General features: G+C 37.8%; 1 protein-coding gene across 2 annotated transcripts in view; it reads right to left on the bottom strand.

Annotated features, from left to right (window-relative positions):
- ncam1b (neural cell adhesion molecule 1b) overlaps positions 1 to 19846 on the bottom strand; it is an 80074-nt gene extending 60228 nt beyond the window's left edge. The window contains exons 1-2 of one of the 2 annotated variants that reach the window (XM_085371755.1): positions 19591 to 19846; positions 18966 to 19031 (exon numbers count right to left, since the gene is read on the bottom strand). In XM_085371755.1, coding sequence (XP_085227881.1) covers positions 18966 to 19031; positions 19591 to 19642 — 118 coding nt within the window. In that variant the 5' untranslated portion in view covers positions 19643 to 19846. The remainder of the gene's footprint in view (positions 1 to 18965; positions 19032 to 19590) is intronic. The other variant, XM_085371754.1, reaches the window with a different exon arrangement.
- Positions 19847 to 27404: the final 7558 nt, after the last annotated feature.

Genomic DNA, 27404 nt, shown 5'->3' with positions numbered 1-27404 from the left:
ATTTTGGGCTACTGAGGTTGTTTGAGTATAGCAAAAATCCAAAATGAAATAAATAAAAATAACCATAGCACCTGAACCTATTAGTTTGGGCTTCTAGGGAGTCAAATTCCACCACTATAAAGAAAACTGGCAAGCTATATTTATAATTCAATACAAAACAAGAGCATCATTGCCAGAGGAATGCTGCACAATAATCGCTTTATCTCAATTATCTTTTCATAAGTGCTGGAAGCCAGAATGGTAATTGAAAATAAAATTATTTTAATTGTCCAGTCCTGCCCAGGGTCATGGTCAGAATTCTTATTGCAGATTCTGACTTCTCTGAAGTTGTAAAGTGCTTTGTGACAAGGACACTGTTGTACTCCAGTAGAATGCTGTGTGTTATTCAAGGCCATTCCCAATGTCCCTCATTAATCCATGCCACATCTAATTGTGCTAAGCCATAACAGCAGGCCATTAGCATTCTTAAGCAACACTGCCATCCTCTTCCAAAATATTTCCAGTGGCTGACTAATTAGCGATGTTGTCATGCAGCATCAGGATAGGCAACACCAGTTAAGAGTTTTTAGACACAGGTGTGCTTGTTCAGGCAAAAGCTGAACAAGTTGATGGAAAGGTTCAGGTTTAGGCAGAAAAGACAGTTATGACAAGAGACGATCACGCAGCGTGATAAAGTCATCTGTTTTGTGTTATCTTTCGGTCCGCCAAGTCTGTAACACAAATGTTGTGATTCAGTTATTTAACACTTATAGTCAGACAAGTTCATATTCGACACATAGACTAGACAAGCAGTGACTCATGAACAACCTGTTACTACACCTGCTAAGAAATCTGTCCATGATTAATGTTGGCATTTAACATCAGGCATTCCTTTCTGTACAAATCCAAAGAGCTAACACACATTTAAAAAAAAAGAAAAATTGTATTAACATTCAATTCACTTCATCGCACTACATATAGCTTCTCAAATGAACAACACGAAAAAAAAAAAAAAGAATCTTTTTCACTTCAAAAAGGTTTTCATTTCTCTTCTTTAGAAGCATCTCCATCATGTTTGCTGTATAGCTGTCAGTAAAAGAGAGCAAGGAAAGCCCAAGGTTGTGTTCTGCATTCTTTGAGACAGACTGACAAGGCGTGGTCGGGCTACACGATGGTTCCACTGAGGGCGACAGATGGCACAGAGGCACCTTATGACACAACATTAGCTTCCACACATACACACCTTCTTGGCCAATCAGAGACTGGACTATAAAAATAGACACTGGGACAGGGCTAGCCTCCAGAGAGTTAACTTCCCTGTTTCTAAGAGCTAGGATCTCCAGAGACGTCCACAAAGAGGGAACACTTTCACTGCCATTAATCTAGGCACTAGAATTTTTTACAACTATTAGCAACACAATGCCTTTTAGATCCTTTAATACCTTGTTATTATACGTGAGTGTTTTCATTATCATGCTTTTTATTTCATTATCAGTGGAAATGTATTTCAAGGCAGTTATGCTGATGATATGTATAAAAAAAAAAGAAAAATCACTAAATTTGCTATGATTTGTTATGGATAGTTACCGGAGCATTTCATTTGGTTAACCTTCAAATGATAAAAAACAGTCAAGCTACCCGATTGGTACAGATTCAGTTTCCCAGCTTAAAATTCATTAAATTCAGCCTGAGGTAGAAGGAAGGCGGTATACGCTGCACGTTCGAGCTGTAGTTCATTCAATGTTCTGTTACAAAGCCTGTGAGCTGTGCTAACAGAATACATTTGTCAGCAGTAAAAAGCCTGGGAAATTCAGAAGTCGGAAATGTAAGTCATCTGAGGAAGTCAGTTTAGGTCTTCTTTTTTTTCCTTTGAGAAACTCAGGTCATTCCCAAGTGAGGGGACATATTAAATAAAAGTTTTCATGTAAGTCATGTTCAAAATGTCTCAGACACAAATTTTCCAAAAGAAAAAGAAAAAAAATCAGACTGAAATAATTTATTAGAATCATGTAAGGAGACCCCACATATTCACAATATAGTACCAAAGACACTACAATATATGTTTTTTAATCAAATGGAGGTTCTACAAGTTCTACTACTACTTCTTCTCCTCTAGCACTGTGAAATATTATTCAGCAAGTTAAATAGAGGCATGAAAGCTGCAACTGTTTGCATGTAATTGCTTCAAAACCATTCATTTGCAACACAGAGGATGCAAAATCCCACAACCTCTGTGAGATTCTACAAGAACACAAATAAATCACCCCCGATTCCATGTGTAATACAGTTGTGACACATTTTTTAAGTTTATTGTAGTACTCTGTGGGTGTAATCTGCAGGTATTAGTGTACTGAAGGCACAGTAATGCTGTCACACCCCATTAAAAGTGCACCTTTTAGTGGAGTTTTTTGTTGACTCATCCATATGGTGAGATTTTAGTGTTTGGAGAGGCTAAAAAAAAAAGTCTGTTTTGGTGGACCCTTTAGAAGTATGATGACTTCCCTTATCACCTGTTGTCAATAATAAATGTATTCATGGTTTTTACTGCTCTTCTGAGCCTCCTGATTATTTCTGTATGCTCTCATAATTTGCACAACACACAGATCAGGCTGAGACCAATTATTTTTGACAACAGCATACATTTTTACCCCTGTGTAGCTCCAGCTTGTTTATGATGGCCACTGTCGCTGGCTATTTAAACGAGACACTAGCAGAGTAACCACAGTCGCCTCAGCCCACAGCATCCTGGAATTGTGGGAAAATCTGTCAACCTATCACTGAAAAACCACCAAAAAACCTAAAGCAACACAACAGCTCTGTGATAGAGCCCTGCAATCACGATGTCTCATGTTGCAAAAGAATTTCAATGCTGCATTCCTCCATGTTTATTTTCTAATTAAGGGCTGGGCAACACATTAAACTGCAATGATTTGGACACAAACTGCATATAGTGCAGTCCAAATGAAATTAAATAAAAAAATTTTCTTGATGAATATGATTGTAGATCTGCTACATTAAATGAGGGTCCTTTGAGTTCAGGAATACAAGGCAATACTAAAAGAATAACTGTTATTTCTTTAATTAATTGCTCATTTGTAAGAGAAAGTATGGAAAAAGAAACAAAAAAAAACACTGACTGTATGCTGTACATTAGGGCTGCCACAAACGATTATTTTGATAGTCAACCAGTCACGATTATTTTTGCGATTAATCGACTAATCAGATCATACATCCATTGGACGTAAAACGTACAGCTTATTGCACCAGCAGCATCTGCTCTTATATAACTATCATTAGCTTACAGCTTTAAGTGCTTAAGGTGTGTGCTAACTAAAAATAAAGACAAGATGATAGTTTATTAAATTTTAATGAAATTTGCAGATTGTGATCTGTGAGTTTAATAAACTCAGCCGTCTGCTCCTTGCTATCTAAAATATAACGGGACACTGGAGTATATTCTCAAGCATCTCACACTTCTGATAATCAGTTGTCTGCTTGACGTTTATTCAGCTGTGTAAAAATTATAACTTTATCTCAGCCAAACCGATTTACTCAGGAACAAATAAAATACTGAAAAAAGCCAAACAATAACATTTTTAAGTTATCTAAGTGACTTATATATCATGTTTAACCTGAGTAACGAAAGACCGCGGAGGGTTTGAAAACGATTTGCCGGGAGTCCGGTGTTCTCACGGGCTCTAGTGAGCCTTGAACCCCGGCTAGCTATCAAGCTGGTGGATAACTGACGTCTCCGAAAACGTTGGAGCGCTTTTGAAAATATGTGGTGTCTTGATAAACTGAGCAGATATTTGAGGTTTACACAGCTACATTCGCGCCTGAAAATATGTTAAAAGTTTATTTTGTGACCCATAAAGAATAATAAGAGTAATATTAAAACCAACTAGCTGCCGCCATTGTTGGAAACTGAGCTGGGCTGCGCTATGAATTCTGGGACACTGCTTCTTCTTCTTTGGGGTTTAACGGCAGCTGGCATCCTTGTACATGCAGTGCTGCCATCTTCTGTTTCAGTCTGTTATTACACTCTTAAATCCTACTACTCATTCCTGCGTCTTTTGGGATCTTACAAAGCTTCAAACGATGCCTCGACTATTAAATTAGTCGTCGATGGTAATCGCGACTAGTCGACTAATCGTGGCAGCCCTACTGTACATAGCCATTGCTATGTTCTGTGATAGGCATTAACTGATGTAACTGTTACATCATTGTTTAAGAAAGATCCTCAGAATATATGACTAAAACCACTTTTTTGCTCATATGAATACCTGGACAGCTGGATCAAGGAATCAGCATAAACTTTTAAAAGTACTTTTATATTGAATGCCAACAAATACAGTGCCTAAAGGTCCAGTAAATTGAAATGAAAGACCAACTCTGAATAGTTTAAGTATTGCAACATAATACTCAAGGTCATAATACAAAAAAATGACAGGGGCACTTTTATTTGACTCAGCCTCTTCACATCAATAAACCTAATGCACACAAACAACTGTATGCACATCTTTACCAATATGGTTCACTCACACCAGTGTTCTGAATCTCACAGCAGCTGATGTCAATAATACTTAATGTTTCAGCATGGTGGCAGCACTACTAGTGAAACAGAGCCCTGATCCTGTTCAGTCAAAATGTGTTTAACTGTTATTGCAGCCACTCATGCAGAGAAAGCAGCCATGTGCTGTCATAAGGTAGAGAAAAGTCCTTCACGGGCATATTCCTCTTTCCACTAATGGTGGGTGTTGTGAAGGAATCTCCACTGGGAATATGCACTCAAGTCACTAGTATGCCACTGAGGATACAGGGGATCATTACTGTTTGCTAACAGCATACATGCAGCCTCATAAGACATGTGCTTTCTTTTTACTTTTTTTTTTAGATTATTATTCACTGCAATAATGGTTCATTAATAAGAAATGCAAATGTGAAAAATAAAACATGTTCTGATTTGTTTGTTGTGCCAGTCTCCCATTGGTTTAAAATGCATTTAGCTTGACAAAGATATGCTCTGAGGAATACACCACCATAAAAATCTAACAGGGTTTGGGTTAAGTAAATCAACACCATTTTAAGGGACTGTTAACATTTGAGCACAACCCTTGTTTTGAGCTGCTCTATACTGAAGCTTTATAATCACAACCAAAAGGACAGTAGCATTAAATACAATACTAAAACTATAAAGATAATCTTGGGAAGATGGCAATGGTTCTTATTGGCGGTTTTCATGTTTTACTCCCAGTTTCAAACATATTAAGGACGCATAGATGACCCGCCCCCACACTGGCTTGGTCACCGTGACTGGTGTTGTGAGATTATTTGCTTCAGAGCAATTTTCATCTGCTGTGGCATCTATGGAAAAGATGCACGATGGGGTTCATGACACATCCGGCTTCTGCTGGCAAAGAGAGCAAGACAGCTTTCAGCCAGTGGAAGTCAATGAGTCATACTGAGTAGGGATCCTTTAGGGAGCAGTGTGAGAGACAGGGTAAAACAGAGCAAGACAGACAAGCAAGACAAGATGCCAAGCTCACAGCACGGCATTAAAAATAGAAAAAAAGTTAGGTTCAAAGAAAGCTCTGTATTATACAAATTCTATTTGGATACTGCATTTTAGTATCAAACATTACTTGGATAAATCAAGTGGTAAGCTTTATTGACTACTGGTTGATTTTTTTAACTACTCTTTTCTGCTGTAACTAGGTATCATTGTTTGGATTCTGGATATTTAGAAGCACCACTAATAACAATAAAACTATTCCCCATCAATAAAGTAATACAGAGGACATATTTTAATTATTTAATAATTCTATATAGGATTTATCATATCAATTGTTTCTGGGGTGAAGAACTGTTTTCTAATTCGTCAACTACTCTTTATCTACAGCTCGTTTTTTATGATTAATTTATATTAAATGAAGAAAATGATGAAGTGTAATGGCTTTTTTTTTCCCATTTAGTTTTTGAGCAATGATACTTTAATATGATATCAGTGAACCAGCACTAAACAAATACTACCAAGTGTTTCTTGATGGGTTGGTACTCAGACAGTTTAATGTCACTGCTTGATCAGTAATGTTCAAAACATAAAAAGCTATTTGTCAAGATTTAAAGTGAAATTTCATGAGTTATGAGTCATCAGCACTTTTTAGGGCACCAAATATTTACAAGAGCTGCATATCTATCTATTAATGTGAAATTCGACTTTTAGTTTGATAGTTTTATTGCAAAAAATATAATGGTGGAATTTCCAGAGCTATGTTGAGATTCTTAGTTTTTTCCTAGGTTTGTCAATAAATGTCAGACTCACTATCCCAAAGCATCCATATCAATGTCCACAGCCAGAAGACTGATGTGGAATTACTGGCAGAACATTATGTGTGCGGAGTTTACCCTACCATTATACGACTTTGCCACTATGCCTAAGTGTTTTAACACAGCACGCAAGATCAATGAATGGAAAAAAAAAATCTATGACTATATGTAGCTCTCTGCCTTTCCGGAAAAAACACACAATATTATTTTTTGCAGGAACAGACTATCAGTATAATTACAGCCTTCAACAGCGAGTTCTTAATTAGGAGTTGTTCCTCTTAACGCAAGTGACGTCAATCTCCATCACAGTAAAACAGGGTTTTGGACTCAACTCCAATAACGTGGTGGACTAACAACAACACAGACATGGAGATGTGATGGTGTACTGGTCCTAGAGACCCCAACGATATCTAAACAGCCTTCAGCATTTCAGATCATATCCCATCCATCACCTGCACCCTGTCATTGTAGCACTCCAGTGGTCTCTGACTCAGATGGACAACTGAGTTTTCCAGCTGCACCTCCTAACCAATGGGTGTGGGTGCCAGGTTTAGGAATTCCACAAAGTGTTCTGTTAAGCTGACCATAACACTGCCAGTTAATGTCAGGAATCCAGTGCTCCCAATAAAAACAAAATAAAATGGCCTTCAACAGCTTCAGAAAATTGCTTCCACACCCAAACTTCTGTGGTTACATTTGATTAGTTACAGTGTGAATGAAAATGGTTGGGGTCTGTGGTAAATAGAGTGAACCTCTTCATGTGCTACACACTCCTAGTGAAGCTACTCTGTTGGGGAAAAAGGGTTGTTGCGACTCCCTGTTAGAGGAAATACAGTGGAAAGCATTTCAGTTAGAAGTTAAACACCTCAAATTGAAGTGAAATGTCTGTCAAATGGTGAACAAATATGAAAACGCATGGCAGTAGAGTGCAAGCAGTAAGAAAGCAAATACAAGGACATGGTCTAGTTTTCTTAGCATCAGTTATTCATTATTCATTGAGATCAACAACCACGGGCTTGCATCCAGTGTCAAAATAACAAAAGGTCAAAGTGGACGTTAAGATCTCAGAGTGTACAGTGTAAAATCTTCATCCTGCTCAAATTTCAATAGGAGGATTGCCAAAACAGTCCACAGTGGTTTTCGCACAGCTAGAAATAAAGCAGACAGCCAATTATCACACAATGATACAATCAGAATGAAGTAATCAAGCAAACTGATCAGAAATTATCTGTAAATATTACATATTGGAATCAAAATGAACACTTTTTTTTTACCACGTCAGTGCACCTACAGTTCCAGGAGATAAAAAAGTTCTGCTAAGAATTAAAAATAGGGTCCATGTTGCCATGTAGGTTTCTCTCTATCTTTGGGCATATCCATTACATAATTTTAAGATTGCTCTGCATGAATGAGAATGAAATGAGGTTAATTCCCAGCCCCAGTGATATCACTTTCTAAATTTTCCTCTCTTCTAATGCTCTTAAAATCCTAATACTGAAACATTTACCCATAAAATATAATTAACTTGACAATAATATGACATTTAACTCATCCCTGTGGCTACAGGCTAATAAATCTACAAAAAGCTGATTAAGAATATGCATAAAGTACTTTTGAATACAAGGTTATTGATTTTTATGCAAATTGTAAGGGTCATTTGTTTATCATTACATTAAAAATTATCAACATGCTTGGTTTTCCACATGTATGGATTACATCACATAACCCCTGCCACATGTAAAACCATTACATGTGGCAAAACGGGGTTTTAACACTGTATAGTTTTGTGACTGTTTATTTTCTGTAGGTTTAGGGAGTAATGCTTGTCTGTGAACTCACTGTCATTATTTCAAAGTGGATCCTGCATGTTGAATGGATCAGATATAGCTATAGCTGCTAATGCCCCCCTGGAGATAGAGCCTTCTTACTGTGATCTAATTAGCTTTTTTTTCTCCTGAATGAGTGTCACTGCACTAGTTCAGTGATAGATTTTTTTTTTAATCATTTTGCTTCTACACTAAGACAAGCACAAAAATATAGATAAAGATTGAAAATAGGGTATACAGAAAGTATACTATTATTGATGATGAAATGCAGAAGGATAAGAAAATCTGCTTTATTATTTCATTACAAAACACCACATACAATATTTTACTACAAATGACTGGGTATAACAGGTAAATTGTCTTACAGCACATTTAATCTATATTAATACCAACAGATTTTTGAGTCAATGGAGCCCCTTTAGAATTACTCTGCAACTGATCTCTGATCCAGCTGAGTATGGGTGGGTGATGTTGCATCCTTCCACTTTAGAAGAATTAGTGATCTAGCTATTAGACATACATAACTTAAGCTATATGTTCTAAGATTAGTTCTTCAACTGCTATTTGAAGTACTGCTATTAGTGTAAATAACTGGAAAGTGGCCTTGAGTCAAAGTTTCTGAAAAAGTCTAAATTTGGGCCCTATTTTGCATGGTACACAGGGGGCTCATTTCAGGTCATGATTCATCTTTAGCACAGAAAAGTCAATGAAAAACTTTAAAATGGAAAAAAAGTGTCTTACATTGATGAAGTAGGCGTGTGCCCTGTTCAGAGTAGAATCAAATTCCGTGTAACCTAGTTTCACATAAATGTCAATCTCGTCTTGTTCTTTTGGTTGACATTCAAAATCTAGTTGTAATGGCTCACTAGCTTTTTTTTATTACTATTAAAGCTTTAGAACACAGGGTAGGTTGGAGAATAAAGTGTTAGCCTTCTGATTCTCTAATAATATGGTGATTTCTTTGTATCTACTCTCGAATTTGTCTTTTTTCATTTACGATTTTGCATTGTCTCCAGCTAACTGGGTGTAGCAGCCACCCAGAAAAGCAATTGCAAGTTGATTTTCTGTCTTGAGCAGGGCAGCTCTGGCTTGGATAACTTACTTTACAATTTTCCACAAGTCCTTCAAGCAGGTGGTGACCATTAGCCCTCTAACTTTCACTGATTAAGGTAGCAGATTCTTTGACATTTTTTAATATATATAAATGGTCAAACATCAAAAACACGAAATGCACAATTTTACAGTATTTAAAAGATTTTAAATGTTAAGACTACATTTTTCATCTTTCCACACTAGTAGAAACCTCTAGTGGTACCACTATGATGGATTTTTTTTCCATAATTATATTACCACATGTCAAGACTGGGAGAAACAGAGGTATCTTTAAGTTGCCAGGCAATGACTAACCCTGTAGAGGAGTATAATGTTAGAGAGGGTGACACACTTTAGTGACTGAATCAAAAGAAAGCCTAGGGCATAGCAATCCAAATTTTCCCTGCTTTATGCATGGTGATGCATCCTACAGTGTTTCGGTAATGAATGCACCACGATGTGCATGGATGCATGAGAAGATGCACACACTGCTTCCCTTCACGCTACACAAAAGAAGTTGAGAGCCAAATCCTAGCCAACAGCATGTTACTTTATTATGGAAAGATGAGACACCCATTTTCTTAAATCAGACATACTGTAAGCTTGATAAGACTCTGTAAGCTCAAGCTGAGGAGGCTCATCTGCATCTCATGTAAAGTGGGACACAGTTCCTCCCAGCACGGACATGACATGATTGTAAGCCCATCTCTTATTTCAGGGGGCCACATGGGCCACAGACGAGGCTGTGATGATTTAGTTTGGGTCACAGGAGTGCTGTCTCTCCTGGCTTCTCTAACTGCCAAATAGGGCACAGAAAGGCCAAACAGAGCCAGCAGGTACTCACTTCATATCATCCTAAGCAAGGCAAAATAAGTCTTTATTTAAGGGTGAATAGCCAGGAGAGAAAAGGTGACACATTTTGAAAGTGCATCAAGTATTTAAATAGATAAGTGGAACTGGTCAACTCTGGTAAAACAGGACTAGTGGTTTTGATCAGTTCTATTATACCCACTGACAACCTTAACTGTTTGCAAACATTTAATTATAACATATCTCCCTTAAAACATTGGATGGAATTAGAGCATTAAATTGACTTGCCTACTCCAAGTAGATAACTGATACTCAAAATTTTGAAAATTCCACAAAGGGAAAACTTCAAAGAAGAGAGAATAATGCCTAAAGGTTTGTGAGTTTAGGGTTACATGTCCACCGGGATACTGTGTTCTGTTAATTCAATGAATGACAAGGACACATTGCCCTAATTTCATGCAAGTGCTGAGATATTAGCATGTCTATATCTGAGAGAAGCTGGAACAGTCTGAAGTTACTCTAATGTTCAGCAGTGTCTGAAGCAGATTTTTCCTGCTCATATACATTAAAAACAAGGCAAACCCAGCTTGCCTCCCAGGCCACTCTGTTCAGTTTACTTTAACCTGTTTCATACTTTTAAATTAAATTTGATTAATATTAATCCCAGATATATTAAGTCAAAACTCCCAGGAATGCTGTAAGATCTGTACCCCAGCAGAAGCTAATCACTCAAAAAGAAAAATAAATAAAAACTAAGCCCACAGCCTGTGAGTCTTCTGTGAGCACACCCTTAGGAAAGGATGTTTATGTTCCTCCTACAGTATCGCACAGGGTAACATGCACGTGTAATGCTATCTTTTTTAACGTCCTTAGGCACTGAATCTCCTCAACTCTCTCAGACCTGGATCTGTCTAATCCAGTCCCCATCACCAAAGAGTCAAGCAGTCCTGGCTTGAATAAAAACACAGTCACCCCCTCCCTTGCTGCTTCATCCTAATTCTGGGTGAAAACCTTAGATTCTATGAGAATGTTAAAAATCATGTGTGAGAGGTATCAGAGCTACTGAGTAAGGGAACGGGCATCATGGACTGTTTAACAGTTAAAGTAACATAATAAATTTTTGAAATTGAACGTCTCAACAAATAAAACACTTGAAAAATGAATAGCTGACAACTGTCTCCCAGAAACTGTTCCCAGTGCAGTAGTTGTTTGGCAGGTTAAGTTATTTGATAAGACAAAACAAAAATAACCGAAACTGGAGGTGATAAGATATGGGCTTAGCCTTTTATCCACTGTGGCTGGCTGGATTACTCAGATTTCCTTCAAATCCAACATTTAACACAATTTTGCAGAGATTGCCTTGACACTAGAAGTCCAAGGTTTAGTAGGTTTAGTAAAGTCTTCAGATACACATTACACTAGCATTCCTATTACAGTTTTAATTAATAAATGATAACCCTGGACACAAATACATTTGCTTTGATCTTCTTTGTCTTTTGGCTGGTCCACAGCAGACATATGCCTGCATCTCACCCTATCCCTAGCATCATCTTCTGTCACACCAATGCTTTGCACTTCCTTCTTTTCCCTGGCAGTTCCATAGTCAACCTCCTTCCTCCAATATATCCACTATTCCTCCTCTGCACATGTCCAAACCATCTCAAACTTGCCTCTTTGACTTTGTTTACAAACTGCTCAACCCGTGCTGTCCCTCTGAAATACTCATTTCTAATCTTGTCCATCCTGGTCACAGTCAATCAAAGACATTTGGTTTAATATGTTGGGGGCATTATATAGGGCAGTCAAGAAACCCTATATAATGTCCACAAAAAAGATGAATTTATCAAAATTACACATTTAGATAATTGTTAAATTTAGTTATCCAAAGAAAATTGCCAAATAATCTTTCATTTGAGCTTGAATAACATCCTTTTAACATCAACAAATGACTGACGCTAGCTGGCAACACAAACAATTTAAAGACAATTATTTTGAAATTCTAAATATTATATCAGACAAGATCAAAAAGAACTTTAACAATAACAAAAACAGAAGCTGGAGTCCTGATTGTATGGAACTATCGTCTTTGTGCAAGGTATGACTATGCTGAACCAAGATACAAACGGTATTAGGCCAGAGACACACTGTTAAGGCCTCTGTTCTCAGTGGGGTTATATAATTTTGTAAAATGATTGGTTGTAGTCACGTAGGTGACTGTAGTGTGTGTTTTGGGGGAGGGAAATCTATTTTAGTGGACGTCCCAAATAAAATCTCAATATGGCAAACAGTGCTGCCAGTACACAATGTGCCACAATCTACTGGCTTTATTAAGATGGAACTATTGGATTTTTTCCCTCATGAAGCTAAGTCAGAAGTCTGGAGCTTTTGTTAGTCAGCCTAGAGTCGTCTATGCTTCCATCTTGCTTTGTATGGTGCAGCATGGAGCAATGTCATGATTTCCACATGATCTGACTGATGATGTAACACAAGCTAAGTGAAACAATCCTGCTGTAAACCAGAGAGGCACATTTGCATAGTCAAAGGATCCAAACTGCAGGGTCAAACTGCAGAACTGCACTTCATTCATCAGTTTCACACATTGAGGACACTGGGAAGTCATTTCTTATCTTGCCCAATTCTCCTTAAATTCTCTCACTTTAAGTTCCGAGGCTATGTTTCATTTTCTGAAATGATTCCATATCCCAGTTATCAGTTCAAAGAGGATCAATTAATAATCATGTCAAGCAGCTCAACGGGCCCATTGAGCATGCAGCCATCAGGAGTGGGAAAGAGATAGAGAAAGAGGGTTAATCCTTCCTCAATCTCAGTTCAGTCACTAATACTGCAACTACACCATATAATCATCTGTAAAAAGATTACGATTTTCTTTGATTTACATGCTCGAAGTTCAAAAGTGCTATTTTAAAGTACCTTTTTTTTATACTTTAATGAAAGAAATGTAAAAAATATTTTGCTTCGGTGATGCCATATGAGTTATGTGAGAATGTGACTAGTTTATGAGTCATAAATCATGAAGTTATGACAGTTTACACTCAGATACACTGAATATAGACCATGATTATCAGTGCAATGAAGTGGAAAATAAGAAGTGAAAAACATGTACCCTGTAACTGTTATATCCATACTTAACGTAGCTTTAATAACTCTACATTATCCACTGTTGTGCATAACTCTATGTTGAATGTGAATTACCAGCGTAGCATCAGGAGCTGAACCAGAACCAAAACCAAACCCCAAATTGTCCATCTAACCAATTAGTTGGCTGGGCTGACATAAATTACCTTAAAATGAGGCCAAAATATTTACGCAATGAAAAATGCCAAAGATGTTTGAGGGAAAGGTTTTTAGAAACAATATCAATATTACATAGTTTGTCCAAGTCTGACAAGTTTATTTTCCAAATAAAATCAAATTCCAGGCAGCAGAATCACAATTATTTACTTTAATAATATGCACATGAGGTAAGTTTCAACCCATCACTGTTAATATAAACCTTACATTGCATGATAATTAAATTCTTGCAGGATTCACAAGATCACACAGGAATTCATCTTGCCAGCATCCTACTGATGTTTTGCAGACATGTGACAACTTCTTCACTATTTTGGACAGTGGTGACAATGTAGCATCAGGTGATTACCACAAAGGTCTACCCCTCAGTCAGTGAAAGAAGTATTTCCCAACTGACTGGCGAAAATCTCGTAGTGATTTCTTTGGTCCTTAGAATATTGCTGTAGTCCTAGTGTACATGGAAGATAGAAACTTTGATAGGAACACTGTACAGCTACTCTACAAGCTCTAGTGAAACTGTGAAAAGTGCGACACCTTAAAAGGCATAAGTTTTCCCTCAGCATGGCAGCCAACATAAAAGCCACAACATTCACTTTGAAGTGACTAGAGTAGCTCGGCTAATGGTTAGTATTTGCAAACAAACATGAAAAACCACAGGCAACCATTGGAATCTGCTAGCAAAAAAAGCAATCACTAGGAGGTTTTTGGTGCACTCCTTTTCAGTCGATTTCACCCAGTGACAGCGAGCATCACATGAGAAACCTCAATAAGAAGCGTACCCGCATAGTCTTTCTCCTCCAAATGGCAGAGACTTAGGCTGTCTCAACATACTTAAAGCTCACCCACCCACGTCTTTTTGTAACTAAACTAGTTAAATCATAAATTAACCCCTTTTTTGTTGCAACCTTAAGCAATCTGTAACATCAATACATTTGTTTAATTGCCAAAACTTAACCTCTAGATTAACCATTATATGATCTCAAATATTATTTTATCAGCCTTGGCTAGACTGAATAATACAAAAACAAATATTCTCCATCAAGCAGAAGAGACACTTCCAGAGTTTAAAGCTGCTTTAATTATGCACATGTTATTAAAATGTTAAGAACTTTTTTTAGTTCATCTAACACTATCATTTCATTACTCTGATTTTCTGAAGTTACTCACGGGCGCCTATGATTTATTATGCTATATAATAAGCAATACATCTGTGTCTAACTTACTAAAATACACTATGCAGAAATTTGAAAAATAAAATAAAAAAAGGATTGCTCTTGTTTCCCCTCTGTTCTAAGCGCAGACAGTATAAAAGATGGGTGAAGCGCCTGTGGCATCACCCATTGGTTTGTTAAGCCTTGAGATGCACATATTCATCTTCACCGTGCTGGAGTTTCGAAGTGGGCGGATCAGACTATGGAACTGCACAGTCATTGGCTAAGTCATTAGTCAATGAGAATAGCCTGGATAATCCTTCTTGTGAAAGATAGCATGATTAAGTCTTTGGAATATTTTTCATTGAAAATGATCCAAAATGAGTTAATGGGACCAGAAACCCAGCAGTAAAGTTTGTACGGAAGTTAAGTCTAGGGACATTTTCCAGACTTTTACTGAAGTCTGTTGGATCTCAAGCTGCTTTAATTATTTATGAGGTCTTTCCTTGTCTAACCATGTGACAATAACTTGTTTTCTATTTTGGATGTGTGACGCTTCAGGGTCAAGTGAGTAAACTCTCAGTCACACAGGCCTAGAGACCAATTGGTGCTCATCTGAAGGCCATCAGTCACAAGGTAGAACTATGTATTACCCAACCGATTTGCTAGCAGATTGCTGCAGTTAACTGTAGTTTGTGTGGAAGACGGGGAATTGTCTGCAAACACTAGCCTTAAAAGTATATGATGTGACTTTTGAAACGTGTTGGTTGCAGCACTGAGGCACAACTTTTACTTTGAAGATGAACATTCTTCATTTCTTGAAGTTCATTCAAGTTTAACAGCACTTGGGTAGTAACTGGTGAGTGTTTGCAGGCAAACCAACATGTTCTATACAAACTACAGTTGACTGCAGCAATCTGCTGCTGAACAAAGCAATCACAAGGAGCTTTTTGGTACAGCACAAAAAAAAAAGATAATCTGTATGTAAACAATGACTATGTGAGTAGAGTGTTGAAGGTCATGTCAAGAAGAAGTAGTCTTAGCTACCCTCACATGGGCTCAGGATTTTTGTGGGAAAGCCTTTTAACGCTTTATGTGCAATCCAGTATGTGCAAGGGTGTTCCTCCATCATAAGAGAAAAACAGAATGACTGGAGCCCTGCGTGCTCTGTAATTGCAACGTTCTTGCATATATTAGACAATTGTAGGTAAAATAACAGGAAACTGACCACTGGATTAGATTTTCTCTTGTGCCAAAGAAAGGAGTTGTCTGATACAGGGGGACAGCTCTTGCGCAATGTGCTTATGATGAAACGTGAATAGGATTGCAAGTGTTTGCAAGCGCAACCACCCACTGGTAGCCATTTAAAAAAATATAGGTTTAAGGCACGTCTGTGTCTGTTTCATTTTTCACACCCCGAATCTACTTCCATTGTTTTATTCTGTGGATGGTTCTAAGCTCCTCCCATCAGAAAAACACTAGCAAAGGTAAGGACATACAAATTTAGGGCTGCTCAATTAATCGAATTTTAATCACGATTACGATCTGGGCTTTCAACGATCATTAAAAATGACTGAGCCGATTATTAGCCCCTCCCTCATTTATCCGCGACACCTTAAAGGCCGGTCCGTGAAAATATTGTCGGGCATAAACCGGTCCGTGGCGCAAAAAAGGGTGGAGACCGCTGATTAAGAGGACCCGAGGGAAGCTCGGAAAGCTAAGCAGAAGTTATTTGGAGAGGAGAGTGACTGCTGTTGGTTGAAAAGAGAGGTTAAAAAAAAAAAACTTCAGTGGTGTTGCACACTATTTTCTATTATTTTTTAAAGTCATTATTCAATACATTGTTATTGTTAACCCTTTAAAGCCGGTCAGAGCTGCACGCTCAGTTTTGTGTAACTATTTTTAAATCCCTGAAGAACCCTGAGCCCTGTAAGCTAGCACAATAATTTTTTTTTGCATATGAAACCAGAGGAGTTGTACTTACATCTTATGACATCAGCTTGTCCTCGGTCACGGTTTCCTTCCACATAAAGCTTTGCAAAAATTGCATAAAAAGCGCTTGCAGGAACAAAAACATAATATTCCAGAAACAGGCTTTGCCGATCCGATCATCTGTTCCTAACACTTCCCACAGTGAAACAGACGTCAGTGCGAATTATCGCGCATGTCCGCCATTTCCTGCCCAAAACCAGAAGTGACGTCATTTTCGCGGAAAATGTAGTTTTTTACTTGTAGGCCTTAAAAGCCTATACTGGTGTTTTATAAGTCATGTTTGACTTTTCTGAATAGTTGCTGGGATGCTTAGAACTCGAATTGCACTGCTGGAAATAGTTTATTTTGATGCACCTGCTGTTTTCTTTGCAAATTTGCATCATAGGATTGTTTTTTCGTTTTTCATGCAGTATATAAAAATTGGTGTATCTCCAAAATAAAACTATAAAGACACTCAAAATAAATTTCGTGTGGTGGGAAACTATTTTTTGCAACTTTTTTGTATTTAAAGTTTTGAGGGATAAACCTCTTAAATTTCTCCAAGTAGAAATATATGTAAAAAACAAAACAAAAATGATTTAATTTTTTTGTAGTTTATTGCACTTTTTTGCAATTAATGTAGTTACTATGGACTTAACGCATACATATTATTAAAATATGGGCTATAATAGTTGTATAGCAACTTGAAATGCTCCCACAAATGGCACTACAACATGTAAAAAAAATAATATAAGCTCTGGCGGACTTGGTTCTATAGTAGGTCGTAAGGGTTAAATAAATATCGTCAAATGATCAAGATCTCAATTTCAGTGAAAATAATCGTGATTATCATTTTTGCCATAATCGAGCAGCCCTATACAAATTTTTTTTAAAAAACACTGACTTTTTACTTCACTAGCACTGCGACTAGGACTGTGCAATTAAGTTTAATTTTTGGCTTTCAACAATTACTATACAATTATTGTGCTTCCTTACTTTGCCTTTCAGCACAGCCCCTTCAATCAATATGGCCTCTCAGTCAAAATTTACTCCCCATGAGAGAGTGGCAGATTTGGTTAATTTCACATTTATATATATAGTTAGTCAGTTTTGTCTTGTGATAGACTGGCGAACTGTCCAGGGCAGGGGTGCCCAATCCCGGTCCTCGAGAGCTACTATCCTGCAGCTTTTAGATGCATCCCTACTCCAACACAGCTGAATCAAATGGTTTGATCTCTTCAGCATGCCATCATGTTTGGCAAAGGCCTGATAACAAGCCATTCATTTGATTCAGGTGTGTGGGAACAAGGATGCATCTAAAAGCTGCAGGACGGTAGCTCTCGAGGACCGGGATTGGGCACCCCTGGTCCAGGGTATACCATGCTGCTTCCACTATGAAAGCTCGGACAGCCCCCGAAGCAGAAGAAAATGGAATGACAGATAAATCTCACATAATTATAATAAGTTTTAAGCAATCAACTTCAATAAAAGAAAAGTTTTTTTTCCAATACACTGCTTTTACAAAATCTGTCCAACTGTGTTAGGTAATTGTGAGTTTAATACTGACCAAAATTACTGTAATTATGATTTTCACACAATGATGGAGATCTAAACGCAGCTCTCGTGGGTGAAAGGACCTCTGTTTAACCCACTACACCACCAAAATGGAATTTGTTGTTTCTCCCGATGAGGTATGAAAAGGATGTGTGATTGGCTGAACTCTCCTGTTATGAAATAGGTTTTCTAAAGTCAAAAACAGAGCCAAGAGGAAGTCCACAAGTCTACATTCACCTCAACTACTGAAATCAAATATGCTAAGAGGTTAACATAAATACTTGCTCCATTACATCATAAAAATACTACCTCCTCCTACTGCTACTTCCTCCTACTTCAAATGGTTCTACAAGAGAAAATTTAATCCAGCAATCGAGGTCTTATTATTATTTTACCTAATATTTTGTAATACTGCAAGAGAGTTTACCATTACAGAGCAGGGAGAGCTCCACTCCCTCTGCGTTTTCCTCTCCTGATGGAGGAACACCCCTGCACATACTGGATTGCACATAAAGGATTAAAAGGCTATCCCACGAAAATCCTGAGCCCCTGTGAGGGTAGCTAAGAGTACTACTTCATACATAAGCACCTCACGTGTGAAATCACTAAGGTTAATAAAAAGGGGGGGCGGGCAGATGTTATTAAAATGTAATTTCACACAAAACTCCCTCAATTACACTTACATAACGACACATTTTACCAACTTAGAGGATCTCATTTCAAAGCCTTTATCGTGGCATCAGATTACATAACAGATGATTCAGAGTAGAAGTTGTGCTTGCTATGCATCAGTGTGCCAGAGAGACCAAACACTGTCCCTCACAGACTGCCCATGCACTTCATCCAGTCATCATCGTCTTCTCAATGCTACCATCGCACCTGTACACATGAAGAGGTACCTGCCAAAATGCGTTTTATTTTTTTATGCAGATTATACCTTTACCTGAGATGCCGTGACTCAACCCAGAAGCCCGTGATTCAGTGCGTATCCCGTTCTGTGTGTGTGTGTCTACAAACACAGAGAGCCCAGCATCACTCCCCATCAACAACAAACACGTCCCATCCAAGCTAAGAGAACGGCCCACATCAACACGACTACAAATGCAGAGAAATGCATGCCACCCCTGCAAATCCCTTTTCCCATGCTGCTCCTATCCACTCCAATATAAATTTAAAGGCTCTTCTTCTTCTTCGGTGTCATATTTTATTCAATGTACAATTATGCGAAGTCAGCGAGCAGGCTGGTCACGCAAAGTGAAGCTCCCCCTCTGAATGTATGGGAGTGTGTAACACATTAGCAGCTGGCAGCTTTAAGCTGTTTTTACTTATAAGAGAAAATAAATAAACAGCTCGTCAGTAGGCTAATTAGCAGCAGTCGCAGTGCCGTTACCGTCGCACCTGCTAAATGAGTGCCTGCGGGCGGAGGTGGCGAGGAGATGCCTGCGGTCCTGGTCACTTTTTTTTTTTTAAGGGTGGAAATAGAAGGGGATTCATGGCAAAACACCAACAAAAACACGTCTGTCTTAAAAGCGATGACTTTGATTCAAATGTGAGATTTTTTTCCTTACCTGTACAGCTCACGAGAAGCAAGGCTAAAAAAATATCCCTTGTCTGGACCATCGCAACTCCCGAGTAACGTGAACGCTAAACGGTGTAGCTAACGTTTAATCTCCGCTCGGTCCCTACGGTATTGCCCTCGGGTTTCCTGCCCCTGTTAGCGACTGTTCATCCTAATCTACAGAACTGAGCTCGTCGGGAATAAGTGTCAGCGGCAGCGTTGTTGATGACAAGCAGCGGTCAGAGATTAGCAGCGATGAGCGCCAGTGCACAGTTCAAAGTCTGACTGACAAGCGGAGCCTTTTCACACACTTGAATTACTCCGCAGAGCCGGAATAAAGCACCTCCTGTAACTAGTGCGTGGGTATCAACGGGAAGCAGGGGAACAGCTGCAAATAATCATAACAATGAAAAATTAAAGTTGAAATATAGCATATATAAGATTGTTTCAAAATATGGTAAAGCAAGTAAAAGTGTGAAATGCAGAGCTGTTTAGTGTATTTTTTTATATCGGTGTCCCCCCCTACGGTAAGATACATAACAAGGCACCCTTTATAAGCAATTGTAATTAATAACTTTAAGGGTTTCTTTTAGTTTTACATTGCTTTAGGGAAAGATGGTTGTTGGCCAGTTATTACAAATTAATTTTACTGAATTCAAATAATTGATTTCTTTTGCAGCTTGCTATGCGCAAGGATTTTCTGCTTTGCCAGTCTTATTTGATAGCAAACAGAATATATTTTAACTCTGGACTGATAACACAAATAATAATTATAAAAATAAAATAGAAAAATGCTTGGGACTAGGATATTGTGATAGTTATGTCTTACTATTGTGAGTTGTACATATTAGAGCCAAAGTCATCACCATATTTTGCAACCTTACTTGTAAGGAATTGACATTTCCCTTTGACTGTAATCATGGTACATAAAAAGGCTGTAGAGAATCTAAACTAAAATTCATTAACTACACAACCATTAACGGATTGCCAACATCTGTAATTGCATAGGCTAATTATGAAATACAAAGAAAAAGCATCAGTCAGTAGGAATTTCACAACATGTGAATGCCCAATTTGCTACTGCTGCATTAGTTAAGGATTTATTAATCATTAAAGAGACACCATTTATTATCAACTATTGTATTTTGACTGCACACCAAAAGAAGACCTTCAAATGTCCTTTTTTCCCTATTTTCTCCAAATCAGTTTTGCTTCTTGAAAAGTTTATTTTCCTTCATGTTAGTCCAAATGCAGTTTCAAAGCTTTTATCTCACTGCCACAAATATAATTTTTGTGGAGAATTATTAAATCCATCTGTCGAACTGAGACTCCTCTGGTCTTTATTAAACCCAGCCCGCTATTCACAGAAATAATAGGGCTTGTAGTACAACTGTGGCGACAACACCACTGATATCTTACCCTCTGTGCGCCAGATAAACTAATTACAGTGTTATACACATTAGCTTATAATTTACAGTGAAATATTGATCATTTGGATCTCTTCCAACTCTGTTTTGTGTCACACATATTTGAAATGCTGCATGTTAAACCACAGGCATTTGCTTTGACATATTTGAAGTACTACTCACCCCACAGGTTACCCCCACAAATGACCAAAGGGAGCCTTTTATATAGGTTGTAAAGTGAATGCCACCTGAGAGCGATGCAGGGTAAAAGATGCTTGTTTGCTTGCACAGCAGGGATGATCGGTAGCCATGAGCACCACCCTCTCAGGCCTCCTGAGAGGGCGGTTTGCTTTATATTTTCATTGCTGGCCAGCAAAGACATGCAGTTGGCCACAGTGTAATAAACCCAAATCAATCTGTGGGCTCACTGAAATTGCACTGTGGTTATATCTGGCATATTTTCCTTAACCCACCCTTTTACAAGCAATTCCCTCCAAACATACCACCACTGGGAGTCCGGCCTCAGAATTTTCACTCCCTTCCTGCTTTGCTCTTTCCATCGACTAATAAGCAACTTGTGAAGGAGGGTGGGCGTGGAGTTCGGGTTTTTATTTTTAGGTTATCTTGTTAACGTAGGAGCTCAGTATCGTATGAATTCCCAAGAAATCTTCAAGTGGTTTCTTTTTAAATGGAGAAATCTACTGGCTGAGTAATTATTTACGATTATGAGATCTCATAGGTTCAGTCAGCTAAATTCCTTGATGTTAATTAATTAAAATGCCTAACTGGAGACATTATTTTCAATTAGTCTGAAGAGAACAAACAACATCATGCCATCTGAGTAATCTGCCCAGCATTAACAGTGTCGTGCTTTTAACTCCGCATTCCTCTCATCTTCTGCGTGGCACCATACCATGAACTGCCACATGTCCTGATCGTCCTCATAAAAAAATCATTTGGTAAAAAAAAATTGTGCTCCTGTGTTCTCACCGAGCTATCAACTCAATTTTTTGTTAAACTGAAATATGCTGTCTGTTTGTGGTAATTCGCCCATAACGTGCTCTTTTATCTACTCAAATTACCCAGAATCCCTCTCTAAACCATGTCAAGACCTATTACGTTTTCATCTCTCATGCTAAAAAGCAGAGGTGTGGACTCGAGTCACATGACTTGGACTCGAGTCAGACTCGAGTCATTAATTTTATGACTTTAGACTTGACTTGAAAAAATGTTGTAAGACTTGTGACTTGACTTGGACTTTTACACCAATGACTTGGGACTTGACTTGGACTTGAACCGGTTTACTTGAAAAGACTTGATATTTTACCCCAAATATAAAATCTAACATGCATATTATATAGAGATTGAAAATGTGACGTCATTCACGGGTAGAACCGCAAAGGATTCTGGGAACTCGTGGCAAGCGGTACTAGCGCACGCAGGCTTTCAATTGAAATCAGTCACACAGCGATAAAAAGAAACACAAAAATGTCAAGAAGCTGTTGTATTATTAACTGCAATAGCCGGTCGCATGACAGCCACGGGAAGCCGACGGGTAAAGAGATCGGTTGTTATCGGATTATGTCATTGAAGAGAAATTGTTCGAGCCATGTTTCCGAAGTAACAAAGAGGCGACGGATGGTCTGGATTGCAGCCATTCAAAGATCAAATATAACGTCCCAGAACACTCCAGCTCACAGGTTAGTCTGCTCCAAGCATTTCCACAAAGGTCAGTCTGCTGTTGTAGTTAATGCGTCATTTTTCTTAACATAATTGGTGATATAGGTTACAAGCAAGTCTGGCGCTGAACAGAAATTGTCGCGCTATGCTCCTTTATTTATTGTGCATAAATAGTGAATTGTCCTGACACAATATTGCGTTTCGCTTCTGTTATTATGGTACATTGACAAAAACATATACTTTTATTCACAGGATAAAACAGGTTTTTTGTATCACTAATTGCCCAGTACGATTACAGCATACAATATTGTTGTCACTGCTACATTTCTGTGATGGGTACCAGAAATTATTTCCACTACTAATTAATTACCGTTGAGCTCAAAGGTCCTATTAATAAACGGTTAACGAATGTGTATTTATGACGACGATTTGTGAGACTGGTAAACTTATGATATGTACGATGGTCTTTCGTTCTACACGGTGCATTTCAAGGTCCTGCACCCATCCGTCGGTAAACTGTACCTGGGCTTGTTGCAGTGACCGGAAGTTACTAAACTTCATGAGTGTGTGCACTCACTCCAAGAACCGTATGATTATAAATATGCATATAAATATGCTAAGATGAGATAGCTGACTTCATCTAACTAGCAAATGTTTTCCAGGCTACGTTGGTGATTCAGTTTTTTTTTAATATGTATGATATTTTTGTCATGCGATTTTAAAGCCGGTCCTACAACCGCATCCAAGAATAACATGCAGCTTATCTCAGAACTGTCGGTGAAAATTATTCTTGGAGCTAGGTTTAATTGAGCTGCATTTTAAAGAGGTGCAATTTCACAATTTGTGTATATTCTCTAAGTTCACTATTTTGTCATGTGTTGAGAAAAACACAGATTAAAAAATTACATGGTCTAATATTTACATTTAGCATAACTGCAACATTATTTTTTCGTTTTTTTTTTTTAAAGACTCGAAAGGACTTGAAATTCAAAGTTTCAGACTTGTGACTTGACTCGGACTTTTACACCAGTGACTTGAGACTCGACTCTGACTTGCCTGACATTACTTGAGACTTGACTTGAGACTTGAGGATAAAGACTTGAGACTTACTTGAGACTTGCAAAACAATGACTTGGTCCCACCTCTGCTAAAAAGCATACAGTTGTAATAGTAGTAGTAGTATTAATAGTAGTAGTATAAGACTGTACATGCTTATACTGTGCTTCATTCTCCTCACTTTTACACAGAGAAGCGTAGGATTAAATACACAGTCATTTCAAAAACACAATTCACGCTTGCATGCACACACATCTCTCTCCAACGCAAAACATATGTTTCATTACACACCGGCCTGTGAGGGGGTATTTTTTTTCTTTTTTCTGTCCCTCCCTTTTACAGTCTCTCTCACTTTTTCTCTCTCCCGCCTCTTCTCATCCTCTTCACCCATGTGAGCCATGACCACACACGGACTCTCTTGAACTCACACCTACATGGACACACACATGTGGAGCACTTTACATCTATTTTTTCCATTGTTGAACCATACTAGTGTATATACTATCTATCTATCTATCTATCTATCTATCTATCTATCTATCTATCTATCTATCTATCTATCTATCTATCTATCTATCTATCTATCTATCTATCTATCTATCTATCTATCTATCTATCTATCTATCTATCTATCTATCTATCTATCTATCTATCTATCTATCTATCTATCTATCTATCTATCTATCTATCTATCTATCTATCTATCTATCTATCTATCTATCTATCTATCTATCTATCTATCTATCTATCTATCTATCTATCTATCTATCTATCTATCTATCTATCTATCTATCTATCTATCTATCTATCTATCTATCTATCTATCTATCTATCTATCTATCTATCTATCTATCTATCTATCTATCTATCTATCTATCTATCTATCTATCTATCTATCTATCTATCTATCTATCTATCTATCTATCTATCTATCTATCTATCTATCTATCTATCTATCTATCTATCTATCTATCTATCTATCTATCTATCTATCTATCTATCTATCTATCTATCTATCTATCTATCTATCTATCTATCTATCTATCTATCTATCTATCTATCTATCTATCTATCTATCTATCTATCTATCTATCTATCTATCTATCTATCTATCTATCTATCTATCTATCTATCTATCTATCTATCTATCTATCTATCTATCTATCTATCTATCTATCTATCTATCTATCTATCTATCTATCTATCTATCTATCTATCTATCTATCTATCTATCTATCTATCTATCTATCTATCTATCTATCTATCTATCTATCTATCTATCTATCTATCTATCTATCTATCTATCTATCTATCTATCTATCTATCTATCTATCTATCTATCTATCTATCTATCTATCTATCTATCTATCTATCTATCTATCTATCTATCTATCTATCTATCTATCTATCTATCTATCTATCTATCTATCTATCTATCTATCTATCTATCTATCTATCTATCTATCTATCTATCTATCTATCTATCTATCTATCTATCTATCTATCTATCTATCTATCTATCTATCTATCTATCTATCTATCTATCTATCTATCTATCTATCTATCTATCTATCTATCTATCTATCTATCTATCTATCTATCTATCTATCTATCTATCTATCTATCTATCTATCTATCTATCTATCTATCTATCTATCTATCTATCTATCTATCTATCTATCTATCTATCTATCTATCTATCTATCTATCTATCTATCTATCTATAGCCTCCAGTAGAGGATCCATGTGGACAGTCTCTACTGTAGGAGGTTTTAAAATAGCTTCAATTACCTCCTCCACTACTGTAACAGAAGACAACATTCAGTACTGACATGGACATTGGTTTCTGGGTCATGAGAGAAAAGCAGAGGTGTTACAGCCCAAGCCCTGCTGTGATTTTCCCCTAGCAAGTGTGCCTTGTTCTCGCTCCAGCCTCAGGTGCACCCTTCCCTGCCGCTGAGTCTACTCAGCAATTAGGCCAGAGAGAGGCGAGCTCCAAAGCTCCAGTGCCAGAGAGCCTGGTGTGTTGCGGCTGCTTACTCCTGCTCTCTGGAGAGGAGGTTGTTGGTGGTGGTTTACCTATTTAACTTACTCTTTTATTTTGTGACCAACTTATGTTTTCTTTCTTTTGATGATGATGGCAGCTTGACTGTCATTATTATGTAAAAAGCTTTACTTTACTGGTTAATGGAATGGTAATTATATAGTGCTTTTGAGCACTCTTTTGACTCCAAGCCTTTATACACTCATTCACACCTTTTTGTAAGCCTACGTGCTTTTAATCTAACATTTGCCCATTTACACTACAGTGACTACACTGTAAGTCAGAGTTCAGTATCTTGCCCAAGGGATATTTTTACATGCAAACTAACCTTTTGATTTTTAGATGACCCCCAATACCTCCTGATTAACAGGCATCCAAATCTTGCCTCTTTGTCTTCTTTTTTTTCAACAAGGACATTTTTTGTTACCTCCCTGCATCCCCTGGACTTTTAGGGGAATGTAACAAGAGGTCATTTCCGCAGGGAGGTGGACGACATGTTCTGTGGACATCAGCGTGACTAATGAGATAAACTGGGAATCCACCGTTCCAGGATAGCATTATTTTAAAACCGCCTTCTTCTTCCCACCGAGCCTCGGCTTTTTCTCTCAGGATCATATTCAATTACTGTGCATTTCAGACAGAGGAGAACAAAAACATGCTGTGGATCAGGCAGGCTTGTAGAAATACAGCATCATGGCCTGTGAAAGCACCAAACTTCAATAAGGATTTGTTGATATAACCAACAGCACTTTTCTTAGACCATTATAAATCATATGTACTTTTTTAAAAATCCTGTGGTTTTGAGCTATAAATGGGCTGCCTACACTGAAAGCAGACCAAAAGTAGAGGTACAGGTGTCAAAGCAACAGTATTGGCTTTTCTAGTTGAATGTTCTGCAGTGCAGAGGAATGAATCTTTGAAAAGCCTTGAGAAAACCTGGGAAGCTCTGTCATTCAATTATCACCTTTAGTGCAGAAAGATTGTGCTTCCTATAATCTCAGAACTAAAGGGTGCGTATCAGTTAGCTTCAGTGAGAGATGGTGTTGTCACACAGTGGACTCATTGTCCTGAAAGTCTGTCCTGCAAGGCACACAGGGCTCCTTTGTGAAGTGCAGATATTAATCTGCGTAGGCAGAAATCTGGAGGAGTCTGACTAAGCTCACATACAACCACACACATCAGTGCGCACATAGACAGACACAGACTAAGCCATATGCATATTCATTATGTAACAGGAAAAAAGGATGCTGTGTCCACTCCCGTGCAGCTTGCCCATCATAAAGATTTCATTCTTCTTTGAACAGATTCAAACTGCAAGCCTGCTGTCACCACTGTAGACATTAAGTGTTATTGCCAGATGTCATTGCAATGCTCTAACCAGGTTTCATCATCGCCAAGTACAAAGCGGGCATAGTTCCTCTCATAGTCTAGTGTTTTTTCCTGCCAGTCCAGTGACGGCATTTTGTTTCTACCTCGTTTGCATAACTCACATTGTAAGAAACTACATTCTGTGACCACAAGTTGACAGAGTCTAAACCCCACAAATGAATGAATGACATCTAAGTGCAACGAACATTTTCCAGTCAAAATAGCTTGAACAGTTTTGAGAGGCTCAAAATCGACATTATTAACACATGA

The sequence above is a fragment of the Diplotaxodon limnothrissa genome, linkage group LG14 (assembly GCF_057381915.1).
Source record: "Diplotaxodon limnothrissa isolate DT_005_m linkage group LG14, D_limnothrissa_male_GT1.1, whole genome shotgun sequence".
Taxonomy (NCBI): domain Eukaryota; kingdom Metazoa; phylum Chordata; class Actinopteri; order Cichliformes; family Cichlidae; genus Diplotaxodon; species Diplotaxodon limnothrissa.
The sequence above is the reverse complement of the archived record's forward strand: the minus strand, read 5'-3'. Positions and strand labels throughout refer to the sequence as shown.